A 27,844-nucleotide genomic window follows, 5' to 3' on the forward strand; every position below is an offset into this window, starting at 1 on the left:
ATTTCCCAAGAAACATAAATCAAACCAACCCAAATATGGTACCACTTAAGATTACAATAAGTAAAATAACAAAGATTTTGGTTACATCACGCTTTCTTGTGTAGACAAGGCTTCCAGAGTGCATATGTTTTTACACATTTGACCAAATCTCAGCCTCTATAAAAGTCAGCATTTAGGGAAAGGCTGGGCTAACTGTGCAATTGAGTCTTCTGCTGGGTTGTTTTTGTTTCAGTGTTGTCCCTGCTTTGAGAAAAAGGTTGGACTAGAGGAACTCCTGAGACTCCTCTGAGATGAATTAAACTATGAGCCATGATCTGAGCTGACCACTGAGCTTCCCTCCCTAGGCAGTGAACAGCAACAGGCACTTGTAGGGAACGAGGTCTATTTCTCTACAGTATAAGCATGAAATAAGCATTTTGTGTACTGTGCAATGCTGCTTTTATATCTGTCATCAAATGTTTCCTTTTTTGAAGGAGGAGCCCTCCTCTTATATCTCACAATGCTGTCATGGTGATCCAGATTTTATAGATGGTGGCAGAATCCAGGTCAGAACCAACTCATGCTCACAAGATGCTGTGCAATTTTTGTGGAAGGCAATGAAGAATGAGGGCAGACAGAATTCACTGATATCTGCAGCATCAACTCAATGGATGGGTTCAGCCTATGAGCTGCATTAATTACAAAGAACCAGTATGGAAAACTTAAGAACAATTTTGGGGTGAAGGTACAGGCTGCAATCTTGTAATTAATTTGGAGCAATCTGCCCATTTAATCTATTTTTAGCTACATTCATCTCAGTTCATGACTACAGTGTTCTCTGTAGCAGTATGTCCCCAAAGTGCTGTAGGGTCAAGATATAAAAAAAAGTGCTGCTTTTACTCATAAGGACTATGAAATAAATAATTACATGGGCAGAGGAACTTACAAAATCTAATTTCCTGTGATTCACTTGATAGCTGTCACTCTTTCACATGCTCTTTCTGTGGCTTTTGTAATATCTAATAATATGACTGATAATGTCAGATTCCAGACTTCGCTCCTTTGAGTTATATAAAGCAGCACTGATCATGGGCATGCTCTTAACACTTTCTGTTCTCACTGATATTTGTGGGAAGCAGCAAAAAGAAGGTTCTGTCATAACAATATAATTTCTACAGAGTGTGTCCAACTGGAGCAAATTGAAGTACTAAAGGAAAGTCAGCCCAGAAGGGATGCTGTAAAAGAAGCAATGGAAGTATTAATGCAATGGGTCCTAAACCCTGGTTAGTGGGTTTTCTTGCTTCCTGCACATGACTAAAGGACTTAGAAAATGTGTGGAGTTTCTTAATTGAAAGGAAAAATAGAAAGGTGTGAAAACTGCAGAACTATATGACATCTAAGGATTTCTTGAGAGAATAAAATCCCACATGATGTCAATAAGGGGTGAGCTGACCTGCTTTGTACTCCCCAGTGGGGTAGTGATACTTAGTATTTAATCTAGTAAAAAAACTCCAGGGACTCTTTTCAGTCTTGAGAACAGCTGATGGCAGGGATCACACCTAAGCTCTACAATCTCCCAGACAAAACTGTTCCTGCTCTGGGTATCAATCCCATCTGTGTCCAGCATTTCCTGAGGCAGGACTCTCTGGCCTATGGCAAAAACATGCCACAGATTGTAAACACACTTGAATGGTACAGAGTATTATCATGTACCAAAGCTCAGAAACATAGCCTGGATCTCCCAGTTATTTAGTGAGAATGTAACTACAAGGTTGTGTTCCTCTAGGCAGTCTGGTAACTTATAGATATCTTAGTGTTATTTTAGGAAAACAAGATGTATTTGGCAGAGACAAATATTATAGAAAATATATTTATTATAAAAATAACATGTTTCTTCCATAGCTGGAAGAAGCAGGAAAAATTTGTGGCACACATCCATCCGTCCGTCCATCCATCCAAGACAAAGCTGAAGCAGAAAATTTAGGCTAAGTAAAGACTGGGGGAAAAATGTACTATATTTAAAATAATTGTGTTAACTCCAGAGAAAAGTGGCATTTGCAACAAAGCCTTAGTAATACCAAATCTCATCAACAGCTTTCAGTGGTTTTATCTCCTCTTTACTATCTTATCTCTTGCTAAGGAAAAAAGTCAGACCAAATTTTTTGACAGATTCACAACAGCTTGTGCATCAGGACATGTTTGGCAGTACGTGTCTGACAGGAATTTTTCTGCCTCCTAGAAAAGTTCTGCTAAATATTCATCCATTTCCCATTGAAAGAAACCTGATTCTTGGCCAAAATTAAGCTTATTAGCAGAAAGAAGAGGAGGGGTCCTTCCTCCCTGCTGCACCTCTGATTATTGTAGGTTTAGCATCACACCTGGTCTCTGTAAACAGATGCTCTCATACCCAAATTAGTCTACTATGGAAATGATTTACAACTTGAGATATTGCCAGTTCATGGGGGTTTTTTTGTAGAATTTTTTATGTAGAATTCATAATTTGTAGGAGTCTTTTCAGCACCATCTGTCTATCAGAGATGACTGAAAAAAATCCGTGTTTTTAAAAAATTTTGAAACAAAGCATGGATATTTCTTTTAACTTTTTTTTTCTTTTGACGGAGATCTCAAAAATATATTTGCTATTAATGAAAACCAGGAAATGGTATTAAAACTCTTAATTTGTTTGAGAATCCTTTCAATAAGAACTGTTTCTTAGTCTAGTGTTCTACTGAAATCTTTAGATAAACACCTGTAAACACGGTGAGGAGAGTGACACAGTCACAGGAAGGGATCTGAATTTTTGGGTACTCAGTACCAGCTGCTGCTGAGCTATTTGTGCCTGGGGTCAGGATGGATGTGTTTGGGACAAAGATGGAATGAGCTTCCATGTGGGTGGAAGCTGTCAGCACCTGCTTCAGAAAGGATGATGGGAGAGTTCATGGCTCTGCCCCAACCTCTTGCTTAAAGCAGGGGCATCTCTGAGGTCAGACCAGGCACTTCAGGCTTTAACAGTTTAGTCTTGAAACTCTCTCAGGATGGAGGGAGGCTGCCCTGTCCTGGCAACCTATTTCCCTAAATATGTAGATTGTCTTGGGCAAGAAGTCCCTATTCATATCCAGGCTGAACCCTGAGCCTCTCCCCTTTCACCTTAAACTTGGAGTCTTTCATTGTCACATCAAGCAGCACTGGAAAGCCTGAAAGAATTTTCTTGAAAACCTCCCCATAGGTATTGGATGTGACCATAAGGCTCTCCTGCCACAGACATCCCTTCTCCAGCCCAGCCAGCCCAGGGGTCTCAGACCCTCCACTCCAGCCCAAACCAACACACTGGCCCTGGACTGAATTTGCTGCAGTTAATCCATGATGTCTATGCACTGGGGAACTCAATACTGGCCATAGCATGCAGACACAGCTAACAAGCACCGAGAGCTGACAATCTGTCTTCTAAGTAATTGACCTGTGGCAAGACTGTGTGAGATTTCACTTTGCCCCCTGTGTCCCTGCAGCAGTGGCTGCTGCCCATAACCCTCAGTGACAGAAACACACAGCTGCACTTCAGCTGTGCCAGAGCAAATGGGGCTTGACAAAGGAGTAATGAGGAGAAGGAGAAGGCCATGGACCTGTCCTACTCTGCTTCCCAAGCTGCAAGATGGTAATTTCCAGTAGACAGGAGGGCTGGAAAACATCAGCTCCCATGTAAAGTACTTTGGCCATAAACTTCAAAGTGCTTCCCAAAAGGAAGTTGGATTGCTATTCCTGTTTTGTAAATCAGGAAGCTGAGGAAAAAGGGAAGGAAGTGTTCTGACTGAATTTATCTAGCAGCTGCTGGCAGAGACTCTGGGTGCTGCCTGTGCACTGTGCTGCCTCTGAGCAGGTACCAGCCCTGGCTGCCTCAGGCATTCACTGCACTCCACGGGTGCTCCATGGCAAATTCCCACTTGGAAATCAAGCTGCTGACATGAGAACAGCCTTCAAACTGTGCAGATTTGTGGCTTCAAAGTACAAGTGCTGGTGAGAAATACCATGAATTAGTCATAATCTTATCAAAAATATTTTATTTATGAAAGTAACAATTATACTATACAACCTATATTGGAAATACATTGAATAATTGCTAGAATAAATACAGGCAATTAATTCAATCTTTTTATAGAATGAGCAGATTTATTTGACATTTGAATGTTAACCCAAGCTTTAACTTACATCATAAATAGTTAAAAGGCATAGTCAAGTTTTTTTTATTTTTACCGTTTCTCTTGCTTTTTTTAATACTGTTCTATTTTGTAATCAACATGAATCACCTCTCCAATCATTAACATAATATTAGTATGACTTTCAAGCAATCATGTACCTCAAGATAATCAGACAAGTAAGGTAGTGTGTGTGCAGTTCATTCTACAGCAGAATCTATTCATGTCTGCATAAAAAAGAGAAGCTGAAAATGCTTCTAAGTTCTTTAAGCATCATATGCTGATTTCTGCTTTACCACAGTGCTTCTAATACCAGAATCTAAAAAGGGCAGCTGGTCTTTCTGTTGCTCTTTAAAAAATTTTAGGGCTCAATGCCACATTCCTTTGGCTGGTGAAGGACTGCAGAGTTTAGTCCTAAATATTATTTCTCAAAACCATGGTCCAAAATAAATGTCCAAGACTGATTATTAGGCACCAAGGAAGTGATGGATTTGATAAGGCTTGATGTTTTGTGATAAAAAATTGGCTTCTTTTCTGGTAGATATGCTGTAGTCAAAAACAAATTATTGGGCTCAGTACTGGGGTCTGTATTACACTGGATGCCAGAGAAGGTGATGTTTTTATTTTCTGTAAACTGTATGAAAGGAAGTTTTAAGTACACCACACACATTTAAAAAATGTTGATGTTTTTCTTCCATGTTTTTTGGTTTGGTTTATTTTAAATAAAAAATATGAACTATTTGCTTGGTATTAACAGATTATGAACAACTGGGACCATCAGTGAATTTAATAGCAGTTTCAGGTGCCCAATATTTTTCCAAATCAGAAGTTTTTGACTGCTAAGGTCCCATATAAAATCAGTGGGAGGCTTTCCATAGCAATGTCTTTTCCAGTGGCATTGAGGCCTTTCTTGCCCTGTGTTTTATTGTGCATGCCAGGGATATTAACCTCTCAGCAGAGAAGCGAATTTCCCTTTTACAATGTTATCAAAACAAAAACCCAAATTGCACATATCTACCCCTTTGGCCTTTTTTTATGCACAAATATGCTTGTATGCAAAACCTGACAATGTTGGGCCTTTCCTAATAAATCTTAAAAGAGCACATTTAAATGCTTTTTCACAGAAATAACCATTCATTAGTTGCAAAAATGCAGAGATTTTTTATTCTTACTGTTGTGAACAATATAATTTCAGCAGAAATTTAGGGGGGAGAAGGTATGATTTTTTTTTGTCCCCAAATATATTTAAAAAGGCTAAAGAACAAAATGTTGGGGAGGCAGCTTTTTTTGGCAGATAGTAAAATATAAAATACGTGATTTAAAAAAAAAGTTGGCTTAAAAATACACACACACAAATAATACAATTATATAAAAATACAGCTCAGCCAATGGCCTCTTAAAATTTACCTTTGGCATTACATTTGGCAGCCTAAAACAAAAGACCCTTCCTAGAAACAGAACTATAAAAAAGGAGAAGTTCATAAATTAGGTTGCAAGGGGTTGTACAGTCCTTTTCTTGATTCTCCAAACTCCCTTTCTTTCTGTCCACACACATAAGCATGACCAGTGAGGTATATAGAACGTAACACTGTCAGGCATATGCACAATAAAAAAGTGCATAAACATAGAAGGTCTCCCCTTTTCTTGTGAACAGGTTGTAACTGTGTGGTTTGTGTCCTTCCCCCCTTGGATACAAAAAATCTTTTTTTTTTTTTTCTTTTTCTTTTTATCCTTACTTTGGCAGGATGAAAATGAACCCAGAAGAATATAAGTGTCCTATTCCCAGCAGCAGTGATCCATTTCCCTTGGCAACATATGTCTGATGCCACAGATACTACAAGGTCGTTGGGTTGCTTTACAACTCTGGGTAACTTCCCACGGAAACATCATACGTCTAGCACCATGTCGTAGTGTTGTTGCTCTTTCTTCCGCCTGCCACATTTGTTGATAAGAACCATGTACAAAGTCAAAAGCAAAACCCAGTAACATGCATAGAGTATTGTGCCAATGATGAGAACTGTCTGTTTTGACTCAGGAAATGGCTTTTTTGATTCCTTGTAAATAGTGAAAATTACGCCACCTAGGAGGATTGTAAACCAAATGGAGACTGGAATGAGTCCTATAAAATTAACTACAATGGTTTTCCTTCCTGACGTGCCCCACCCTGCTTTGTTTATTGTGGCAATTGCAAACATCTTTGCTGGCAGTAAACTTGACATGTACAACACTGAGTAGAGTGACATGAAAACCATGACAATGTTGCCCCTAAGGAAGCTGGCAAAGGAAGACTTTATCAGGCCAACTAACTGAACTGTCAACAGGAAGAGGAGGATGTTCCAGATTTTTCCCCTGTAGAAGAGCTGAATGACTGTGGCAATAAGGAAAAAAGGAAAGAATCCAGTGATTACAGCTTCATAGGTCATCCACAAATGGTGCTTGTGGAACCACATTGCATTATAAAGCCACTCTCTAAAGTAGGATTTACTCCAGCGGGTCTGCTGATTCAGCCACCTGAGATACTCTATCGGTGTTTCCGTAAGGCACTTGGATCTAGCTGTGTATTTTGTTGCATAGCCCAGACTTAGCACTCTGTTAGTTAGATGCCTGTCATCTCCGAAGCTGCACTGGGAGCCCATAAACTCTTGATTGTACCAATCTTCCACAAATTCATGGAGTAAAGAATTTCTGTACATTCCCAGAGGTCCACTGATGCACTGTACACAGCCAAAGTAGGACTGACAGGCTCTTTCGATGTTAAATGCCATCCAGTATCTTACGCTGCTCAGAAAGGAGATCCAGGAATCATATTTGTTTAAAATCTGCAAAAAAAAAGTTTTCCTCTTAGATGAGCTCTTGAAACAGAAAATGTGCACGTTGGATCAATAAGGAATTTGCAGAGATTAGATGAAATGTGATGGGAACCTCACTTCTGTGTCCAACTCATGGCAAAACCAGGAGCTACGCAAACTGCTCAACCAGGACATTGACAGGAAGGGTGAGATAAAACCTTCAAATGTCTGTTTCACCAAGATTTTCTTTTTTCCTTGCAACCGGTCGTATTCTCCACCAAGAAATTTCCTTATTTTCTGTTTCATTCTTCCTTCCCTTTTGCCCACAGGTAAAGACCTGCTGGATTTGGACTTTCCCAAAGGAGCTGGTCAAGTCCATGGCCTCCTACTTCTCATTTGTCCATGCACATCTTTGGGACTCACAGGACTCCTTCTAGCCTTCCTAAAGCTGTGCTGGTGCATGAGGAAAGCTGAGCACATGGTCTTTGCCCAAGACTTTTGGTACATGAGGCTGGCCCTAGAAGTTTAACCCCAAACTGTGTCCCCATATCCAGCATTAGGTCCTCTGGGGAACAATCTGTTCTGTCTCTGCAGTACCAGCCTGTTACCTTGTCCCAAGACAATTCTCTTCTGCACAACTCAAAGCTCACCCAAAGCTCAGACCTACACTCATAGACATATTCTAAGAGTCTGAGCACTGAGTGGATGTATGAGCAGATGCAGATGTACAAGTTCATGGCTTCACATCAAGGTTCTCAACACACATCTTGTGCCAGAGGACGTAGCAAGAAGTGTGGGTATCTTTGGCCTTCTACAGCTATAAAGCATTGTTCTGCAACTGGAAAAAAACCCAGTCTTTTGCTCTGATGGCCTTAATATCTGTCAGGTTTGATTCCAGAACATATTAGAAGCAGCAGGGTTTGAGGATAGGCTCATGCCTGGCTCAAAGGTATTTAGTGTATGCTGGAAAATTAACTGGTAACAATAAAAGCCCAGAATCTTCATTCTGTCACCTTTCCTCACAGAGGACACATCTTTCCCACTGCAGATGCTTATGAACTTTCACTGTCACAGCTGAACCTGTACTGCCTCTCTTGTACTCACAAGTGCCTTGAATTTCACATGGGTAGGCTGTGTACGCCTGGTTTGTGGTCAGTCCAGAGCTCCAAAGTTATTCAGGTTTCTGTGGTAATCCTAATTTCTGGAGTTATGAGCCACATGCCTGAATAACTTCTGACTACTGGGGTGCTTTAGTAAGTGATTGATCATTTACATGGCCCTTTTTCCTCCATCTCACATAAAAAGCCCAACTGAGTATGGGGGACTGATCCTAAGGCCAACTGAAATATTCATTCACCTTTCTCTGTATAAATTACAGCAGGAGTTGTGTCAAAAGGAACCAACAGGCTTTTGCTGTAGTAATCAGCCAAACTAAGTAATGCTGGAAATCCTAACACACGTGGAGCTGGTCTGACTTCGGAGTTCTCCATCACTCTGCCTGACAGAGATGGGAGACCTGGCAACATAGAGTGCACAGCATTTCAAAATGACTTTTATTTCTAACAGTCTTGGCTGCCAGTAGTAATATAATTGAAGCACTTGAGGTGCTGGACATGGCTGTGGGAGACCTGTTCTCAATTCCCTGCTCCCTTCCAGCTTTTCTTTTGTACCTTGAGCAAGCAGCTATACCCAGGAATGTATACGAAGATGCCACAACAGTCCTGACAATGCCAGTGCCCCGCTTTTCACACGTATGGGGTAGAATATTATTTGTTTGCTTGCTATAGGTATTAAAACCATACAGCGTTCACATGGAAGAATAAGAGATTCCATTCAATGAACAAAAAGGTTAAGGTATGATAAGAACATCTATAATGGCATCACATATTATGTATACAGATATAGTATATATACATAAATTATATTTAATGCCATTCCAGGCAGCGAAAGCTTTTGCAATGCAAATAGTTGCTGAAACAGCTCTGTTAATCTGAAAATTGTTGAACTCACCTGCACATCACCTCCAACTCCTCCAACCATTGGATCTTCTTCTAAAACTTTTACCATCTCCACTGATGAGGCTGGATCAAGCATCGTATCTGAATCACAGACCTACAAGTAAGAAAAAACAAGAACAAAAATGGGTTAAGGAGTACACTAGATAAGAAAATAAAAATCATGCAAATGGTTATAATGACTCTAAATGTATGTTCTCCTGAATGCAATTAAATCTGACTTTGAAGTCTGCACTGATATTTCTGTTAAAGGTCACTTGTACCAGGCAGCAAGGCGTAGTGCTGAACAAAACACAGAGCTTGTTAAGGCTGTGCACACCAACAATCCTCTCCTCTGTATCAGCTCCATTTGTTTTACTGGCACACTGGGCGGGCTTCTTCAAATAAGATATGGGGCACTGCGCAGTAAGACGATGTTTGTGGGTGAGCAGCAGATTCCTGTTGTGCTCTGACACAGGATTTCCCTGCATCAGCTGCACAGTTGAAGAACCCTGGTCAAATGTTTCCCACTATCATATGAGGGAAAGAGTGAGGAGGTAAATTCCAGGCACTTGTTATAAAAAAGAAAAAAAAGTCAAGTAGGAGTCTGGGAAGAAACCTAATAGTTTTTTCACTCATGGAAGTCTTTAGCAATTCATATAAGATATGTATCTTGTATTTCAGAACAAACTGATTTTTCATTTTAGATGCATGATGTGTTATTAGTAGTGCAGTGACTTGACATTTAACATAGAGAAATTATTTGCTATTTTTCTTTGGCATTCTTATAAATATATGTAAGGCCAGAAGGCGTGAGTCCCAAAATTCAGTACTCCAAAAGACCAAGGCAGAAGTAGATGACACACAAGGCATTTCAGCTACACAAACACTCCTAGTCAACTAAACACTGTGTACATTAGGAAATTGGCTTTCCCCTGGAGAGTAGGAGGAGGGCTCAGACAGGCTGACTGGTCTGTGAGGCAGCTGGCATTGCTTTCGTTTGCTCTGAGGAGAATGACTTGGGCTGCAGCCTGGTTAAAACAAGTGGGTGTCTCCCTTTTGCAGTTGCTGCTGCTGAAAGAATTGGCCACATCGTGTGTGAACTCATTTCACAGACACCCAGGAACTGGAGCAGAGAGTGTCCCAGAAACACCCCTCTGACCGGCTGAATCCCACCCTACAAATTCTCATACTGCTTCCAGTTTGTCCACACATTGCATTCCTGTGACTTCAGATGGGGTTGGTAGGAGCAAGTCAGTAGCTCTAAACAGCATATTAGGACAGATTCTGCTGAGGCTTTGTAATTGTGTATCCTAATTTTGGTGTCCTTTCATTCAAACTTTTGATTCAGCCTAAGCCCTCTCACTCCAGGGAACACATAACCTTCGTGTCTGCTCTTTGAAGGGGGAGGAGAGCACTGGGGCTCTGCTACGGACCAGACTCAGGGGGAGAGGTTACCCAGGATAGTTGGACTGCATAGCTTGGGCTGCAGCTGGGAGTCTACCAACATGCTCCCCTCCATGCTCACTCAGAGGGGGCCAGGAGGACAAAGGTAATGAAAGCTCTCACATCTCCATCAGGAGAAAAGCCACAAGCATCTCCAGCTCCCACTAACTTCATGCATCCATCTCCTCTCCTGAAAGGCCTCATCCCACAGCATCCTTGTAACCTGGCCAAGGCATGACTCCAGCTTTAGTGGAAAGCTGTCATCAGTGGGAGCACTGGGTGAATGGGAGCAAAAGGAAATTCTACGGAAAAGGGGAAGCAATGCCTATATTTTTACCTGGGTCTTCCTGGACAAGACCTGTTGCTGAATGTTTTGCATAGGGAATCTGTAGTTTGCTGAATTCCCAGGGTGCTCAGGCAATGACAGACATCCTATTTCTTGTGGCCACGAGCAGTGGGCTGGGATTAGCTGCCTCCCAGCCCCGCTGCTTTCCCCCCAACACTGTCACTTGAGCAGCTCCCACCCCCTCAGATGCATTTATTTATGGCAGAAAGGCCTGCCCATGAGCCACATCACTCATGTATTAGAGATGAGGAATCCTGAAAGCACTGGATTTTTTCACAAAATACCATCACATGTCCTGGGCATGCCAGCACAGTGAATATATCTGGTTTTCTGGGACAAACCTAACAAGCCGTCATTTTCCATCTGGATGAGGCTTTTGCAGGTGAACAGAGGACACACACAGAGAAAGACAGACACTTAGGAGTCCAAATAAAATACACTGATACCTGCCTAGCCAGGGGGTGCCCAGGACAGCCCAAGAGACAATTTGCCATCTTTCCACATAAGGGCCAAACATCACTGCCTTTGGTCACAGAGTTACATGAGAGGGACAATTGACCTCAAGGGAGCTGTTCAGTTCCTTGCTATAGGCAGTGACACTTTATCCAAGCTGCTCTGAGGAGTTCAGACTGCACTGGAGTATCCACACAGCTACCTCCACCAAGCCAAGCTGAATTGCACCCTGGCTGCCTCACAGCCCTGCACTGATGATACCTGCCAGTTTACTCCTTCACCTCATTGCTTGTACACTCCTAACCTCCTCTAGAATGGAAATAAGCCTTCACAGCAGTTTTGAGTACTTAATGAGACACCACTAATGCGCAACAGCTCGTTATCTGCACTGGTCTGACATCTTATGATTGCCTGTTCATAATTCCAAGGTGTCTTTTAAGAACTGTAAACCCTACAGTTTTGGCGGTGGGCAACGGTGCTGACTGGCCAGTTTTTAAAGTGCCTGATCATTGATGCAGATTTCTTATCCCTTAAAATATTTGTCTTGCTTAAAGTAATTTACCCTGGGTCACTCCAAAGAACCATTTGAAATATCTCAACCTTCGTTTGTTCATAAAACAGAGCCACATTTTAGCTGCATTTTTTTAAGACTCTGTGGTAGCCAGGGCCACGGAAGGGCTGCATTTCTACTATAGATGTGACTGCAGTCACTGCTGCAGACTGTGCTCACAACAGCATTACAGTCCCTGACAAATTCATTAGAACTTCTGAGCCAGGTCAGGAGTGTTAACTGAACAGAAGTATCTCTTCTATTTTCTCAGTTTATGCTATGACTGTTGAAATAGAAACACTTTTTCCAGGTTCCCTGAAAAATGCAAGAGCTGAACTAAGGGAGAAAACTTGCAATGAATCTGTTTCCACACCCTGTCTTCTTTCTCTGCAATCTGATACATCTGTGTAAGTGATTATAAACCCATGCTAATAAAGAAAATCAGCATTTTTATCCCATCATAGTTCCTCACAGCACAGACAATGCACAGACAATGGAGAGCTTAAACCCATTGTTTTCAAAGAATAAATCAGTTTCAATCTGGGAAGTGGTTGAGGACGGGTTTTAAATCTTGGCTTTACTCTCCCAGCTCCAATAACAGAGCAGTTCCTGGCACTCTTCAGTTTCTGCCCCTCCTGTGCATGGAAGACTCACGGCTCTCATCCCAGCTGCTGGCAGCCTCTGCACATCCCTTGGACACTGCACGTGGATGCTGTGCTGTGCAGAGCGTGCACACACCCACACAAGGCTGGGCACAGGCCCCAGAAACACATGTGGCTCAGCCATGCAGCTGCCCTGAGCCAGCAGAGAGCACCTCCCGGGGAGCTGCTGCTCCACTGCAGGACACTGCTGGGTGCTCTGAGTGTGGGAGCAGCTGGGAAGAACTGAGGGTGGTTCATCAGGAAAATCATCTCCTGTTCAGTGGAATTAGTCAAATGAGCCTTGTTGGCCTGGATCGCTAAGGAAGGGTCCTCAGTGTCCAGCCAGAGAATCTGATCCCACCCACCTTTCTTCACACATGAGCTCTTCCCCTTCCCACAGTCATCAGGAGCGAGGAGTGACTCCATGTAAGTAAGGCAAAACATAGACTATCTTTCAGGGGATCCAAGGCAGCTGGAAATAAATGTGCCTCTGCTGCTTTGGAAACAGAGAGAGGACCCAGCCTAATTCGTTTTTAAGTGAGTGGTGTGTCATAAGGGCCTTAAAGGCCAAGTTGCAGTGAGTGAGGTAATGCAGCTGTAAGTGATGAAGCAAAAGCTCCTTCAGGCTTCAGCTGAAGAAATTTTCTTTCAAATCTTCACATTGACCCTTTTATTGAATACTTCACATGGCCTTAAAATCCTTTAAAATACATTTCCATCTTTTTTAGAGACTCCACCACTTCTCCAAGATATTCCCTAGTGAGACTAAATACCTGTCTGCCTGCTCACAATTGGGGCTGCTAACAAACTCACAAAATAAAGCCTTACCCGAGACCTTCACCTATAGGAGCAGAGATGGGGCTTTCAGGAGGTCACTGTCTTTGTCTGAAGCAAAACCATTTGGATGAGGGGGCAGTACTGAAGGCAAGGGAAGGATTTCAGATTTCTCCAGTAGCTGGTGCACAGACTTATAACAGCCACAGATAGACTAGCATTTTAAAAGGTAGCAAAATACCCTTTTAACGGTCAAGCTGTTTCCAAACAGACTGAAAGGAGCACTGTGTTCATCGGGGACTAGGATGGCCTCTAACATGCTGCACAAAATATACAAAAGCTGCTTTCTTTCAAAGTGTGTTTGAATTGGCACTGACCTGGTGCTCTAATACCTACCTGTACATAATCCACGCTTCTCCCCAGTGCTTTGAATGCTGTGTACATTACTTCTCTTTTTCCACCCCATTTCTGCATGATGCAAACGCTTTTGTTGGACAGGACCAGCTGAGATACGTGTTGCATGCTCTCTCTGTGAGACTCCTCTGTCTCACCTGGACCTTTGTCGTGGAAGTTATTTTTCCAGACATAAGTGGCACAACTGTCCCTACCCATGATTTCAGTGAAAATGTCCATCATGTAAATGTCGTCTTCTGAGTTCCCATCAATGACCATAACAACTTTAATTCCAGGGTAGGTCAATCTTTTTACAGAAAGTAAACATTTTCTTAAGTAGTCAGGATCCTCTTGATAGGCAGCAATACAAAGGGCAACTGTTTTGTTCAGTTTGATTGGAGTCTCTAGCGACCGTTTCATTTTCCTGTGCTCTAGGTAGGCAAACAGGCTTTGGATGATGAGATGTGATGCCAGGATAGCACCATAGAGTCCAAAGGAGAAGTAGTAGTTGTCTGTTTGGATGAACTGGTAGCCCACAATGTAAGCAGCGGTGATTCCCAGCAGGAGGGACACCCCGAAGAGTGTGGTTCCAAGTATTCTCAGGATACATATAAACCTCTCACAATACATCTGCAAAGAAGTACAGAAACCATTAGCAGAGCCACCACCTGCTGATATGTCATAAGGCGTGCATGTGGCTGCAACACAAATCTCAGCATCAACAGATACACCCTGAGCTCCTGGCTCACAGACTCACTGCATCCCCTTGCTCAACTTAACATCTCTTTGCAGTACTTCATGCATGTAAAGTACGATCCAAACACGTTTAATGTAGCAGGGATGTTTTCCACTATTTGTAATGTCCTCACAGAAGGTGCTGTCTGTGTCAGCTTCTTATTTTGGCAGCCTCAGCTGGTTGGATAATATGCTCTGTCATATTATCCTGAGGAGGCTGGAGAAGGGGGTTTTGGGCCACCACTTGCTTCATATGGTCACAGGAGAGTGGAACAGCTGAATGTCTGGGCAGCCCCTCTCATCCCCCATCCGTGTCATGACTGAATCCCACCCTGAATTGTTTCTGTCGCTTAGTTATGTTTGCAAAAATATTGGAAAGGCATTCTTAAAACAGATGCTTGAATGTATTTATAATTTTTTAAACAGATGTGTGACTATATTTATAATTTATATTTATATAATCAGACATCTGCTTTAAAAGGTCTTCTCGATACCATTGCAAATATGTATTATTCATACATTTGTGTACACAGATATATGCACACGTGAGCATGTGTGTACAGCAGCTAAAGCTTGACTGAGATTAAGTCTGTGGCAAAAATATGCATAAGTTTAACAGAGCCAACACTCCACCCTGGACTCAGAAATTCACTAGGACAGCAGCTGATTCTGATCACTTCTACATATTTAGGTTACCTGGCTGTAAAATCTTCTAACCTAAACTCTGGGCTATGGAGGAACTGGCTGGCATGGAGGGTGCTCTGGCACTCTCAAAACAAACAGTATGGGCAGGCAGGCAGGTGGAATGTATGGGTACCTAACTGCTTTTTTTGACAATCACATTAACCATTTTATGTAACAGCTATCTCAGAATTATAGGAAGTTAATGACATTTTCTGTCAATGGATGCATTTTATGTGAAGGACATGAAACAGATGTCTGCTTAAGGCTAACCCAGGAAGTGTGTTGCAAGTCAATAAAGCTCATGCTTGAATATTTTGCTGAATTAGGTCCTCTCAGAGTAATGGACTTAATATTTGTGTTTTGTTGCTATTATTCGTATTTTCCCTGCTGTTATCATCTCGCTCATCTGCTGCTCATGTTTGTTTCACCATCTGTTGGCCAAAGCTAAAGCTGGAACAGGACTTCCTTACATCATATATAGTTTCAACTCTTCCTTGAAAAATTACTACCATGATGCAGCAGCATAGGTGTCATCAACTAAATATATGTCTGTAAAGTTACAGGCTTGGAGCAAAAAAGTCAACACAGAATCACTTACAAAATAAAAATAAACTAGGCAAGCATGAAGTTTGAGGTTCCAAAGACTGCTTTTTTCCACTGGTTATTTAGGGTGTTAAATTTCAAGACAGGAGGAAGTCTCTTAAATATATATTTGGAGGCACTGTTAAAGAAATCGGACCCTATCTCTAGGACTTCCTTGAATGCTTAAGGCTGGGCTCTGACAGGTGCTGTAACCATCCACCAGCAAAAGGGACCCTCCCTGCTCTGGCCTGTCTGAAAATCTTTCACAGCAAGGGTCATAAAGAAATCTAATAAAAGACAGCTTAAGCTTACCACCTCTATAGGTGAATTGAAACTCAGTGACCAAAATAGACTTGCTTTAGAAAACAAATTAAGTAATGGATCCCCTCTAGATTACCTCAAAGTAAAATAGCCTGTGTGTTTACTAATCCCTCAAGCATGCAAAATGTCACAAACATCAAGGTAAATGTCTCATTAATGGTGCACTTGTACTCTGCTTTCCTATTTGGAGTCCACTACTTCTTTTCTCTTGCCAGAAATAGAACATTCCTATTACTGAGTGGGAGCTAAAGTCTGCTTACATTAAGAATTATATGGCTGAAATAAACAGACCACTTCTGTGGGTAGAAGTCACAGGATTTACATTAAGATCTGGAGTGGCTACATTTGAATGACTATATACTGTAGCAGGCATCATTTACATTAATTTTCTATTGTTTTGCTATACTTATGACGTGCTTCTGCACAAAAGAAAAAAAAAAGAATTCTCTGATTTTGTCATTACAGCAAAGTTCCTCTCCATTGGAAAAATCCAGTCTTTTAAGATCAAGAAATTAATTTCTGGTGTTAATAAAACAACCTTTTTTCCCTTTCACTGTCAACCTTAGGAAAATAAACAATGTTTTGATCTAAATTCCTGGCTTTCATCAAAGAAACTTTCTCCTCTGAATGTGCAATTTAGGGTTTTATGTATATTGTTCTAACTAACTGAATCTCAGAGGAACTGGGAAAAGTTGCTCAATATTCTCATGATTTAACACAAGGTATTGATAGCTTGCCCAGCACAAATGATTTTTATCAACTTTAACAGGCCCAAACAATGGCAAAGAAGCCAAAAACTCTCCACCCTTCTCCAATAATTAAGCCAAAAAGTTAAAAGGAAATGATACTCATATAAGTCTGGGACCAAAAATGAACTGCTGAGTCAAATACTAGCACTGAGGCTAGGGAGCAGCTGCATCAGAGATTTTAAGGTCAGACAGTGCTGTTACAAGCATCTAGCCTGGCCTGACACAGTGAAATATAATAATTCTATCCTGCAATTTGGGCACCTAAATCCCTTACAGGCACCTTCACCCAACGCAGTGGTGCTGAACCCAGTGTAAGCTTTAGGCAGCCTCCAACAAGCAGACCCAAGGTTTGTATGCACAAGGTGAGTGTATGTAAAGAGCCCGCAAAGTCTACTACTGAGCAATTTGTTGTCATGATGGTGCAGCTCTTTCCTTTCAGGGATGGAGCTGAGCAGTGCTCACCAGCCCATCCAGTAGAACTGTGAAAACCGTATGTCAAATCCTAATGCTGTGTAGGCTGTTGCTGATTCAGTCACATATTTTGATTCACCATGCAGTGCCAAGTATTTATGTGCCTTGTAGTGACTGTACAGTAGGAGGCAAGGAGTGCCTTTCTTTGGAGGCTCCTATGGAAAAGTATGACCAAGAAATGAACCCTTGCATGTACCTGACATCAGAGTCCACCTGGTGAACTGTTTGGCACTGTGTCTCTCGGCATCCTGATAAAGCCAAATATAAACACAGAGTATTTCTCCTTTGTGATGAAGGTGAATTTACATTACTACTAACAACTGGCAAGACTAAAAGTTGTAGTTTTCTCACAATGCTTTCATTAAAAAAATCAGGTTAATAAATGACTGATACCAACATGGTACATCTAATGACTGGGGTATTAACTGTAGCACTAGAGATCACACTCCTTTCTCAGACTGAATAATGCCTTAGACCTCAAATTAGAACATAGCAAAATATGCTTTGGTTCTCTCTATTCTGAAAAATATTTAGGCTAGCATTTACTGTAGTTATGGTACATACATCTAACTGTAATAAGATCTTGACTGAAAGATACTTTCATAAGATATTAACTTAATGAGATGCTTGACTGAAATCCAGCAGGTTCTTATGCCCTGCTTTGAGCTGGGTCTTTGAACTGGTCTTTGCTTTCTTCAGCAAAGAACACTGGTGACCTCCATGGTAAAGTACTGATTTTTTCTCCTCCAAAATCCTGTGGCACATATGGCTATTAATCAACTTTCCTGCATCTCTGAGAGTAACAGGACCTGAAGATAGCTCATCCCTTTACAAAGTCAGGAGGTAAAGAGAAAGAAAAAGTTTATTTTGTTACTAATACAGAATAGGGGCAAATAGATATCCAGAAAACCAGTGTGCACTGGTGCCAGAAGATATCAATATTATCTGCAGCCTGTTCAATTCTGTACCTTCTGTTGTAGCTGCTATGAGGACAAAGGAAGCAATCAGGTGGTGTCTGGCATCTATTGATACAGGACATGTTTGCTTGTAACACATAGGATGCAGCTCACTACATCATCTCTTTCACAAACCCCCTCTCATGTGCAACATTCAAACATTGCCATGTAGTAATTTTGGATAGCTTTTCCCCAGAAGATTAAAAAGCAAGAGGTGGAGACACAGAAAGTTTGTACATAACTTCGAATGATTTGGAGGGTTGTTTGAAAGAATTAGTACTGAATAATTCCAAATCTGAAGACATTTAAAACCCCCCTAACCATACATTGCAAAAGCAAATTGCCAGGAGGCAATAATAAAAGCTCAATCACAAATGTGCTCATTTTGTCCTTGTTCTGGGCCTGGCTGAGATGGAATTAATTTTTCCCATAGCCCTCCAAGTGCTGTATTTTGTATTGCTAGCTAGGAAGGTGTTGAGAACACAGCAGTGTTTTGGCTACTGCTGAGCAGTGCTCCCACAGCAGGATGTCTCTCCAAATTTTTCTCCCACACCACTATGCCACAGGTGGGCAGGGTCCTGGGAGGAGACATAACCAGGACAGCTGTCTCAAACTGAGCAAAGAGATATTCCATACCTTATGACATCTGCTCAGATACAAAAGCTAAAAGCAGGAGGAGGGGGAAGCATTTGTTATGACATTTGTTTTTCAGAGCAACTGCTACCTGTACTGAAGACCTACTTCCTGGGAAGTGGCTGAACATCACCTGCAGCTGAGAAGGAGAGGACAAATCTCTCATTTTCCTTTGCTTACATGCACAGCCTTTGCTTTACTAAGCTTCCTTTATTTCAACCCACCATCTTATTTTCTCCATCCACATCCTGCTGAGGAGAGGAATGACAGAGCAGCTGAGAGGGCACCATGCAGCCAGCCAGGGTCAACCCACCACAGCCTTCTTCACCTCTAAAGCTTACAAAGAGCTGTGCCTCTCTAGACATCGAGGGCTGTGGTCACATCAACAAATAGTCCAACACCACAGGAACAGATCTGCAAAGAGGAACACCTGCTGCTGAGGGCCTAACTCCACCCTCCATATATTTTTGTGCTTTACTCAGAACTAAGTATAGTCAGACCCCATGGACTAAAAATCTGAAAAGTGTCCTCCAGAGGTACACCTTGCAATTAGTTTCATTCGAGAAGAATCCAATTTGGGTGTCCAGTTATTGCTTTGCAATAGAAACAAGCAATTTGGTTGAAGGGGGGACACTTGGAGCAGCACCTTCAATAGCACACTCCTTTATGGAAAACAAATTGATAATACAAATCAATTTCACATATGAGATCTGCAGATCAGATTTGTCTGCAGTCTTTGTGGAAACCAGAAGTGCTGAGCACAGAAAACCTTTGAAAATGTCTCATTTTTATATGGAATGGAAGCTGAATTTTTGAGTATCTGCTGAACCTTAGTGCTGAGGCTTTGAATTCAGCAAAGCGTGTAAGTGTGTCATTAAAGATAAGTGCGCACTTAGGTATTTTGCTGAAGAGGGAAATCAGTGAATAATTTATCTTGCAGTTCTGTAGTAAAGGTGTAAAAAATCTTTCTCTGAAAAGCTGCTATTTCTGGGACACTCAAGATAAAAATGCATGTATACGTTTGACAAATTTATTGCAGAGATTAACCTCCCTTATGAAGGTTGTCAGATGGGTCAATGCTTAACCACTGCTTTTCTTACATTAGGGAATCTAAGAGCAGATCAGGGCCTAGACAATTTGGATTTGCTTCCAAGTGGTGTCATTCACCTGTTGGGTGATCTTAGATAACTGAATTCACCTCTCTCTGTCTCAGCTTCCTCACCTGTAAAATGGGAATCATGACCACACAAGAAATATTTGGACGTCTATCAAACCCTTCATAATGCTTAGATTACTGATATCATAAGGCTTAGGTTGCTGATATTATTACTCTTTTTGGTGTGATACAAGATCCACCTGTTCTCTAGTTCCATATAACTGTTTTTAGTCAAAAAACTCCAACAAAAACCAACACACCCCTTGCTATTTTCCTTGCCTGTACTCACCTGAGGGTATAGTCTGTGGGGATTTGTCTCTAACAAACATGCAACTCTAACTCAGCAGAATGTCTGAGATCAGTGAGGTGGGCACCATAAAAGCCAGCACACATGGCTCTAAGTGCATGCAGCCATCAAGGGCTATTTTGCACACAACCAAAGGAAGATGTAAACTTTATAAGCCTTAATATCCACCTCTTTACTTGTGAGAATAATAGCACTGGCTGCCACAGAGCAGGTGCTTCAATGGCACGAGTGTGTCTGAGAGCATGTGTGAGTGCCCCTGTGTCTGCACACACTGCATGTGGCACTGCACACACACACTCTCTGTGAGGACATGGTATTTGAGGCTTACAATTTCTCAGCCAATATTTAGATTCATTATTAGTCTTCTTTTGGTGGCAAATTATGTTGTCTATCATTGGAGTCCAAATTATTCTAGGTACACATTAATTGCAAGCATAAGATAATGGTCCCAGCTCCTTCTTTTATTCTACAGCCTGCAGAGAGGAAACTGAAGTTATGCTTCATCTGTACATTTTTATTGCAATACAATTACCATATCTGGAACTTTTTGTCATTTATAACTTCCAGATTTTGTTATGCTATTGATCTTCTGGAAAGAGCTCACATAAGACTAAAGTTAACTCTGAGATTAAATTTAAAGAACAGGATTATTAATGATTGCAAACTCTATCTGTATGCATAGGCTTTGATCAGCAAATCATAAATCTCCTATCTGTTCATTGTATGTTTCCCACTAAACTGCCCAAATTTAATCTCTTACAGGTTTGAATAACCAATGTGGAATGAATTCTACAGCTGCTGGTTGGATTTTACCCTAATGTAGACAGCAATACACTGGTTGTTACATTAACAAAAACAAAACCAAAACCAAGAAAACCAACCAAAAAAACCCCTCAGACAAATGCTCTAAGAAACAACAAAAAAAAAGTAAATCATATTTGTACTCAGATATTTTGGAGTTAAACAAAAATCTAGTTTAGAAATGTTTTTTGGTTGCTGATTATGAAGTCCATGGATGCTTTTGGCACTAACCTGACTATTTCATGCCTTAATCCAACAAATAAATATTTCTTTGGTGTACACATCTTAAAATCTTGTAATTTGTTTATAAAGCACAGATCATACCTTGTTTGACTAAATCTCACTACACTTTGCTGCTCTATACACTAATCTTGAATAGCAACAAAATGAAGCAAATGTGTTTTCATGCCACAAATAGGAAGACATGAGTTTTTTTGCTAGTGAACCTGACTGGAAAACTCCACTGAGTCTAGTAGAGCTGCTCTTCCTACTGGGAGAGCCTTTACCGAGGTTTTTCTATGCTTGTGTGCAGGATAAGAAAGATTTACTACCAGTTATCCAGTTCTCAGAAGAAGCCCCGAGGCACCCATGCTACACACAATGTGTGCTTTCAAAACAGCGCAGTGCAGGGGTGCCAATGGAAAAACGATCCCAAAGGAAGAAGACTATGAAGCTGAGTGGGACACAGAGCAGCAGCTGTGCCCTAAGAGATGTGGGGTCACTGCAACCCTGCAGAATCACGGAATCCTGATGGTTGGAAGGGACCTCTGGAGATGGCAGAGTCCAACCCCCCTGCCCAGGCAGGGTCACCTAGAGCAGGTGACACAAGAACGTGTCCAGGTGGGTTGGAATGTCTCCAAGGAGGAAGACTAAATGACCTCCCTGGGCAGCCTGTTCAGTGCTCTACCAGCCTCAATGTAAAGAAGTTCTTCCTCGTGCTGAGGTGAAACTTCTTGTATTTTAGTTTATGGCCATTGCTCCTCGCCCTGTCACTGGGCACCACCGAAGAGTCTGGCACTTTCCTACTGAGATATTTCTGTACATTAATCAGATTCCCTCTCTGTCTTCTCTAGACTAAGACGACGCCCATCAGGAGTGTTGTACCAAACTGGGGTCCTCTCGGGGCAGGGAAATGGGGTAAATTCTCTCCCACGGGCCAATGCCCGCTTCTGCCAGCATTGCTATGGAGTCCGGCGAGGCTCTGCCGAGCTCGCTCCCCGCCGCGTCCGAGAGACACGAACCACTCTCCAACGGGTGCCGGGCAGGGCTGCCGAGGACAGAGGGCTCAGCAGCCGGGAAGGAGGCGCTGGGGCCCCGAGCTGCCCGCGGGCTGCTCACGGAGCGGGGGAAGCCCGGCCCGGCGCCGCGGCCAAGCGGGGGCGGAGCGGCGGCGTCACGGGGCGGGCCGGGGATCCCCGCGCGCGCCCGGCACGTCACGGCTCCGCCCGCCAGAGCCACCCGGGCCCGGCCGTGCCGCCGCTGCCATCGCCCCTCAGCCACCGGCCCCGGGCCGCCCTCCCCCGGCCGGAGCGGGCCCGGCTCGGGCGTGCGGCGCGGGGAGCTCCGGGCAGCTCCGCTCCGCATCCCTCGGCTCCCGGCCCTCCCTCGGGAGTTCGCCCTCCCGCCCTCCCTTCCCTCCCCTCCCGGCGCGGCGCCCGGGCGGCTCGGCAGCGCTGGCCGAGGCGGGACGTCAGCCCCACGCCCGCCGCCTCGCCTCGCCTCGCCTTCCCTCCCTCGCTGCCAGCCCTCCCTCCGCTCCCGGCGCGTCCCCGCCCGGCCCTGGATGCAGAGGCGAGGGACTGCCAGACAATCCGGAATGGGCTCTCAGCGGCTCACCGTCCCCGCTGCGATCAGCGGAGCGGCTGCCCAGCCTCTGATCGAATTTATTTTAATTTCAGGGCGCTTATAGGGCGGTTGGGTTTTTGGCTTTTTTTTTCTTTCCCAGATCTTGAAGCTCAGCAATGTCTTAAACGGATTACACGGAGGAGGGGTTGAAGCTGAAAACCTCATTCATCCTCACGACGGTCCTATTCATTGCTGAAATAGGTGTAGCGTAGGAGCCGGTAAGATCCTCCCCAGCCCCATTCGGATTTTGGGGATCTGCTCCAGCTTTCCTCCCTTCAATAGTGGGGATGGGAGGAGGGGGTCTTCTGCTCTTGATCTGACAGAAGCATAATCATAAATCACCTACCTTGTTTGTCGTTCTGTCCTTTGGTCATAGAGAGGCTCCAGCCAACTGTGTGGTCTCACGTACCGTTGCTCCCGCTGAATAGTTTCCAAGTTTGAGGTAAAAGAACAAATCGCACTTTTCAGGGACTTATTGAGAGGCTCCGAAATAAAAAAATAATTAAAAATGAAAATAATAAAAAAATCGTTTAAGGCTATTCAGTCCTATTCATATTCTCCCACGTGTTTTCACAATTATCATGTATTTGTCTTTCTCTGCTTCAGTTTCTAGCTCAGAGTTGTGCGATTTTTTTCCAAATAATAGTAATAATAATAATAATAATAATAATTAAAAAAAGTTAGAAATAATAAATTAGAAGTTAGTTTCTCGTGGTCGAAGCTGAAGATCTTATTTCAAACCGGGCTAGCCAGGAGCCTGGAGAAGTTGCAAGGCAGCGTCTGAAAGTTGGAGAGATCAGCATCAGATAAAGTCTCTTTGGTGATACCTTGCTGCCCGAGTAACTGTTTCAATGAGGTTTCTCAGCAGCAGCAGCAGCAAATGGGTAATATTTTCCAGACGTCTTTTTCTTTCCTGCTGCTGCTGCTGCTTTTCTGCCTCTTCCACGTTATGGGGTCTTTTAACAAGGGAGGCTTGACTTCTTTTAATAGGCGGGAGGCAGGATGGGAAGGAGGGAACTCCTGTAAGGAAAAAAAAAACCTCAACCCTCCCAATTGCAATGATCTCAGCCAAGAACCAGTTCAGCGCCAGGAATTTAATTAGGCAAGTTGCAAATTTTTTCAGAGAAATACAATACACATATGTTGCCACCAGCTGGTTTCGTCTTCATGCCCCGCAGTTGGGGGAACCCCCCACTTTCCCCACTCCCTGCATCCTTGGGCTTGGAGTGTGGGATTTGTCCCTCCCACAGACACTATTCGGCTGGGACAGTTTTTGCTGCTGCTGGTTTTTATTAATAAGGGAATTGCCTCTATGAATGGATGAACTTCGCCGGTTTCAATCCTGCTTTACCCATTCACTCTCGGGAAGATTTATTGTAGTAAATACCCGAGGAAGCTATGCATAACACCTATGCCCATGCCTCTTGTGTTAAACAAGCTGGGAAACACGTTAGGCCATTAAAGAACTGGAAAATTTTGTGGGTTTTGGTTTTGTGTTTTGGATTGGTTTGGGGGATTTTTTGGTCTTGTTTCGTTATAAATCAGAAATACACGCTCTGTCGATGGTTCCCGGTTAGCCGGGGGCACCAGCAGCTCGCAGCACACCCCATTGCCGCTTGCCGGCAGCTTTCAGCCGCTTGCTGTGACTCCGCTGTGTCTCCGAGGCAGGTTTCCCCGCTCCCAGTCCCGGTTTGCGCTGCACACGCCGAGCAAAAGGCACTGGGTGGCACTGTTGAGGCAGCGGAGCCCCGCAGCCCCGCAGCTCCGGAGCGGGACGGGCTGGCGCTGCCGCGTCCGCCGTGCCCTGGCGGGGACCCGCGGGGGAGGATGGCGGCGATCAGCTTCCCCTTCCTCCGTGCTGTTTGCTCAGGGACCGCAAAGGTCGCCGCTTTGGCCTGTCGAGCCCACAAAGCGAACCGTATCCAGACACCGTTGGGAAATCCGGAGGTGACTCTTCACCGAGTTATCGCCCGTCGTTAACTGGTGTGAGAAAACTCCTGAACACCCTGGGGGGCTTCTCGTGTGCAAGAAATGGTTTAAAGTCGGTGGTTACCTAGGCTGGAGATTTTTTGGGTACCTAACTTGGGAAAGTGGTTACATTTACAGGTGTGTTCAGGCAGTGCCACGGGGAGAGTGGCTTTGGGATGTGCATTGAAGCCAGGCTCCTTGAACAATCAACCCATCTCAAGTAACAAATCTGATGGCAGTGTAAGCCAGAGTTCTGTGGGCAGTTTTAACCTGGCATTGCTAGGGAAAGCAACTGTTTTACCCTCCTCTTTGCTGTCCCTTTCCTATATCAGGAGAACTGTCCTAGGTTAGAAATTAGTTGTTTGGGGAGAGGGAACAGCAATAAGCTAAGAAATAACTTGGGCAGGATAAAGGCAAAACAACTTCTTTGGCAACAACCTAGCTTTTGATGGTTTAGAGTGCCCTTGAAAGTACAGCGTGACTTAACAAGCATAGAGTCTATCAGGGCTTTCAGGTATTCCTCCCTTTCAGATGTTCCTCCCTAGGCAGCCCCATTCCCCATTCCAAATGTGTCACGAAACTTTTAGTTACAGAGCCCTGCACATCTCTCTCATCAGTCAAGGGACATATGGCAGTGTCTGCTGCAAACAGGGCCAGAGGACAGAAGGGTGTTAAGAGGGCTGCTTGAATCCCCCTTTCCACAGGAGCCATCCTACTAGCCAAGTATCTCATGTAAGCCAGGCTTATAACATGATCACAGAATCACAGAATGTTCAGGGTTGGAATGGACCTTAAAGATCATCTAGTCCCACCCCACCCTGCCATGTGTGGGGGCACCTCCCACCCGACCAGGTTGCTCAGAGCCCCATCCAACCTGGCCTTGAAGCCTGACAGGATTGGGGCAGTCACAACCTCCCTGGGGAACCTGTTCCAGTGCCTCACCACCCTCACTGAAAAATTTCTTCTTAATGTGTAACCTAAAATTTCCCCTCTTTCAGTTTGTACCCCTTACTCCTTGTCCTATCACTACAGTTTCTGATGAATGACAAATGTTTGTCATTTAGCCAGGCAAATGAGCTATCTCAGTAAGCTCTGCTACTGTTGTACACATAACTGAGTCTGTGATGTCTGTATGAGTCCTAAGGCATGATTTCCTGGCATCAGACTTTCTCTGGCACTGTCTGAGGCAAGAGAGGATTAAGTTGTAACACAGATGTCCCTAGTCCATCCATCCATGGCTACTCTCAACACTGTGCCTTGGGGAGCTGTTGCTGCCAGCCTCGTTTGTGTTCCTTGGGCACTTGGTGGCCTAGTCTTGATTCAGGGATATGTATGTCCTGCACAAGGGACTTCATGTCTAGGATAATTTCTGGAATGAGGTTTCAGGGGGAGGGTGGGTTTGTTTGGTTTGGTTTGGTTAATAACCTAATGTTACAAATGAATATTTTCAAGTGAGCATTTGTTATAAATGAAATAGCTTTTTTGTTTATTTGTTTTTTGGTTTTTTGTATTCCACCTTTTAATAGTTACATTTGAAGACTGCATGTCTCCTCAACTGATGAATCTATATTACTCTGGAAATACGCAGTATCCTGTTGGCTTAATCCCATGCTCTTTAGGTTTGAGCAGGGATCAAGAGGCAGTAGGTGAGGCACAAATCTTTGCGCAGCAATAGCAGTACTTAAATCACACCAAAAGTTTGCTTTAGAAAATGACATAATGGGAATGGTGAGTCTGTCATGTCCATAGCTATTTCCTTCTCAGCCATAGCTCATGTTGTGGGATCACACTTTCAGGGCAAGCAGGATAATGTAGGTCGGGAAGTTAGGTTTGCCTACCAGGAAGGAATTAAAAGTAGGAGGATATGATTAATGCCATGCAATGCTATAGAAACCAGATGTAGATGTGTTTCATTAGAAATATATCACATCTGCATTTATATGTTATGTTACGTCTACATGGTTACCATTATCAAACAATCTTGTCTCCTAATTGTGATTTATAATCATGAGTAGTGGGGAAAAGGGAGTTCTTGGCTGTCAGTGTCCATAGGCATAGATTATCACCAGCCGTAGGAGAATAATCTTAATGAACTAATCTGACTTAATTTTGTAATGAGGCAATGGGTTTGTTTGAGAGAGGTCAGACAAAATATATTTTTGGGGGAAGTTTACATAGGCTATGGTTAAATAAATTGGTTACTGCAGAGTAAATTAGTGGGTGAACTGATGGCATGTAAGCCACTCTCCAGCAACTACTGAGTACTCACTTTTACCCTGAGGGAATGGCTCCACATGCATTTTCCCCTCTCTCTTCTTTCCTATCAGCCTTAAATATGTGCGTATCACCCCCAGCACACACACAAGCTTGGACCAGCAGAGTTTGCAGTGCTTCACTGATCCCTTCAGTGACCTGTGTTGAAGGCTGCTGCCGAGCATGACAGACATTTCCTACATGTGTGAACTGGCTGTGCAGGGTGAAGGGAACAGGGCTGCTCTCGAGTGGAAATGAGCAGCCAGTGCTGGCAGACAGCAGGACTGCCCTAAACAGCCTCTTCAGCAGCATTGCTGCCCAGAAGACAGAACAGAGCTCGTGTCCCAGTGACGCTGAGGTGGCTGAGCCCACCGGCACTGAAGGCTCTTATCTTGCATTGTCTCTAAGGTAAGGATTTACACACACCCTTTTACTGCAGATCAGCTATTGTGTAGGGCTTACCAAAAAGAAAGGCAAGAAGCAAACTCTTTGCAATGCATAGTTGTCTTCACAGTAAGAAAATGAGAGAAAATAAGGATCTTTGTCATGTAACAGTGAAAAGCTAAAAGTGGAAGGTAGATGTATTCATGCAGAAGGCACATTTAATAGCGAGCTTTCTTTAAACAGTTATCTGAACGATGAAGGGGAGTGGTGGATTCCTACGTTTTGAAATCCTCTGGGTGCTTTTTTGGAAGCTACATTTTAGTTCAGTGCAATTTATTGGGCCCAGTGCAAGAATAACTGAATGGATTTCCATAACAGGCAGGTCAGACAAAGTGATCTAGCAGCTCCTTCCACCTCTAAACTCCACTAAGCTACCGACAACCT

The 27,844-nt window shown here is 43.3% G+C and overlaps 1 protein-coding gene across 1 annotated transcript; it reads right to left on the minus strand.

The window, feature by feature from the left end:
* Positions 1 to 4,019: 4,019 nt before the first annotated feature.
* On the minus strand, positions 4,020 to 23,260 carry HAS2 (hyaluronan synthase 2). Its single transcript, XM_085053483.1, has 4 exons — positions 23,142 to 23,260; positions 13,559 to 14,185; positions 8,969 to 9,070; positions 4,020 to 6,988 (listed from the first exon to the last, which is right to left on the minus strand). The coding sequence occupies exons 2-4, from the start codon at positions 14,183 to 14,185 to the stop codon at positions 6,056 to 6,058; spliced, it is 1,662 nt and encodes a 553-aa protein (XP_084909609.1). The 5' UTR covers positions 23,142 to 23,260; the 3' UTR covers positions 4,020 to 6,055.
* Between the last annotated feature and the right edge of the window lie 4,584 nt (positions 23,261 to 27,844).

This window comes from Lichenostomus cassidix, chromosome 2, assembly GCF_008360975.1.
Source record: "Lichenostomus cassidix isolate B80296 chromosome 2, HeHo_3.0, whole genome shotgun sequence".
NCBI lineage: Eukaryota > Metazoa > Chordata > Aves > Passeriformes > Meliphagidae > Lichenostomus > Lichenostomus cassidix.

What these genes read in the sequence shown, in the direction of transcription:
- HAS2 (XM_085053483.1), bottom strand. Translation starts at nt 14,185, where the DNA reads ATGTATTGTGAGAGGTTTATATGTATCCTGAGAATACTTGGAACCACA. An exon ending in GAAGCGTGGATTATGTACAG is followed by an intron (nt 9,071 to 13,558) that starts GTAGGTATTAGA and finishes TCTTACTTGTAG; the next exon opens with GTCTGTGATTCAGATACGAT. An exon ending in GAGTTGGAGGTGATGTGCAG is followed by an intron (nt 6,989 to 8,968) that starts GTGAGTTCAACA and finishes TTTTTTTTGCAG; the next exon opens with ATTTTAAACAAATATGATTC.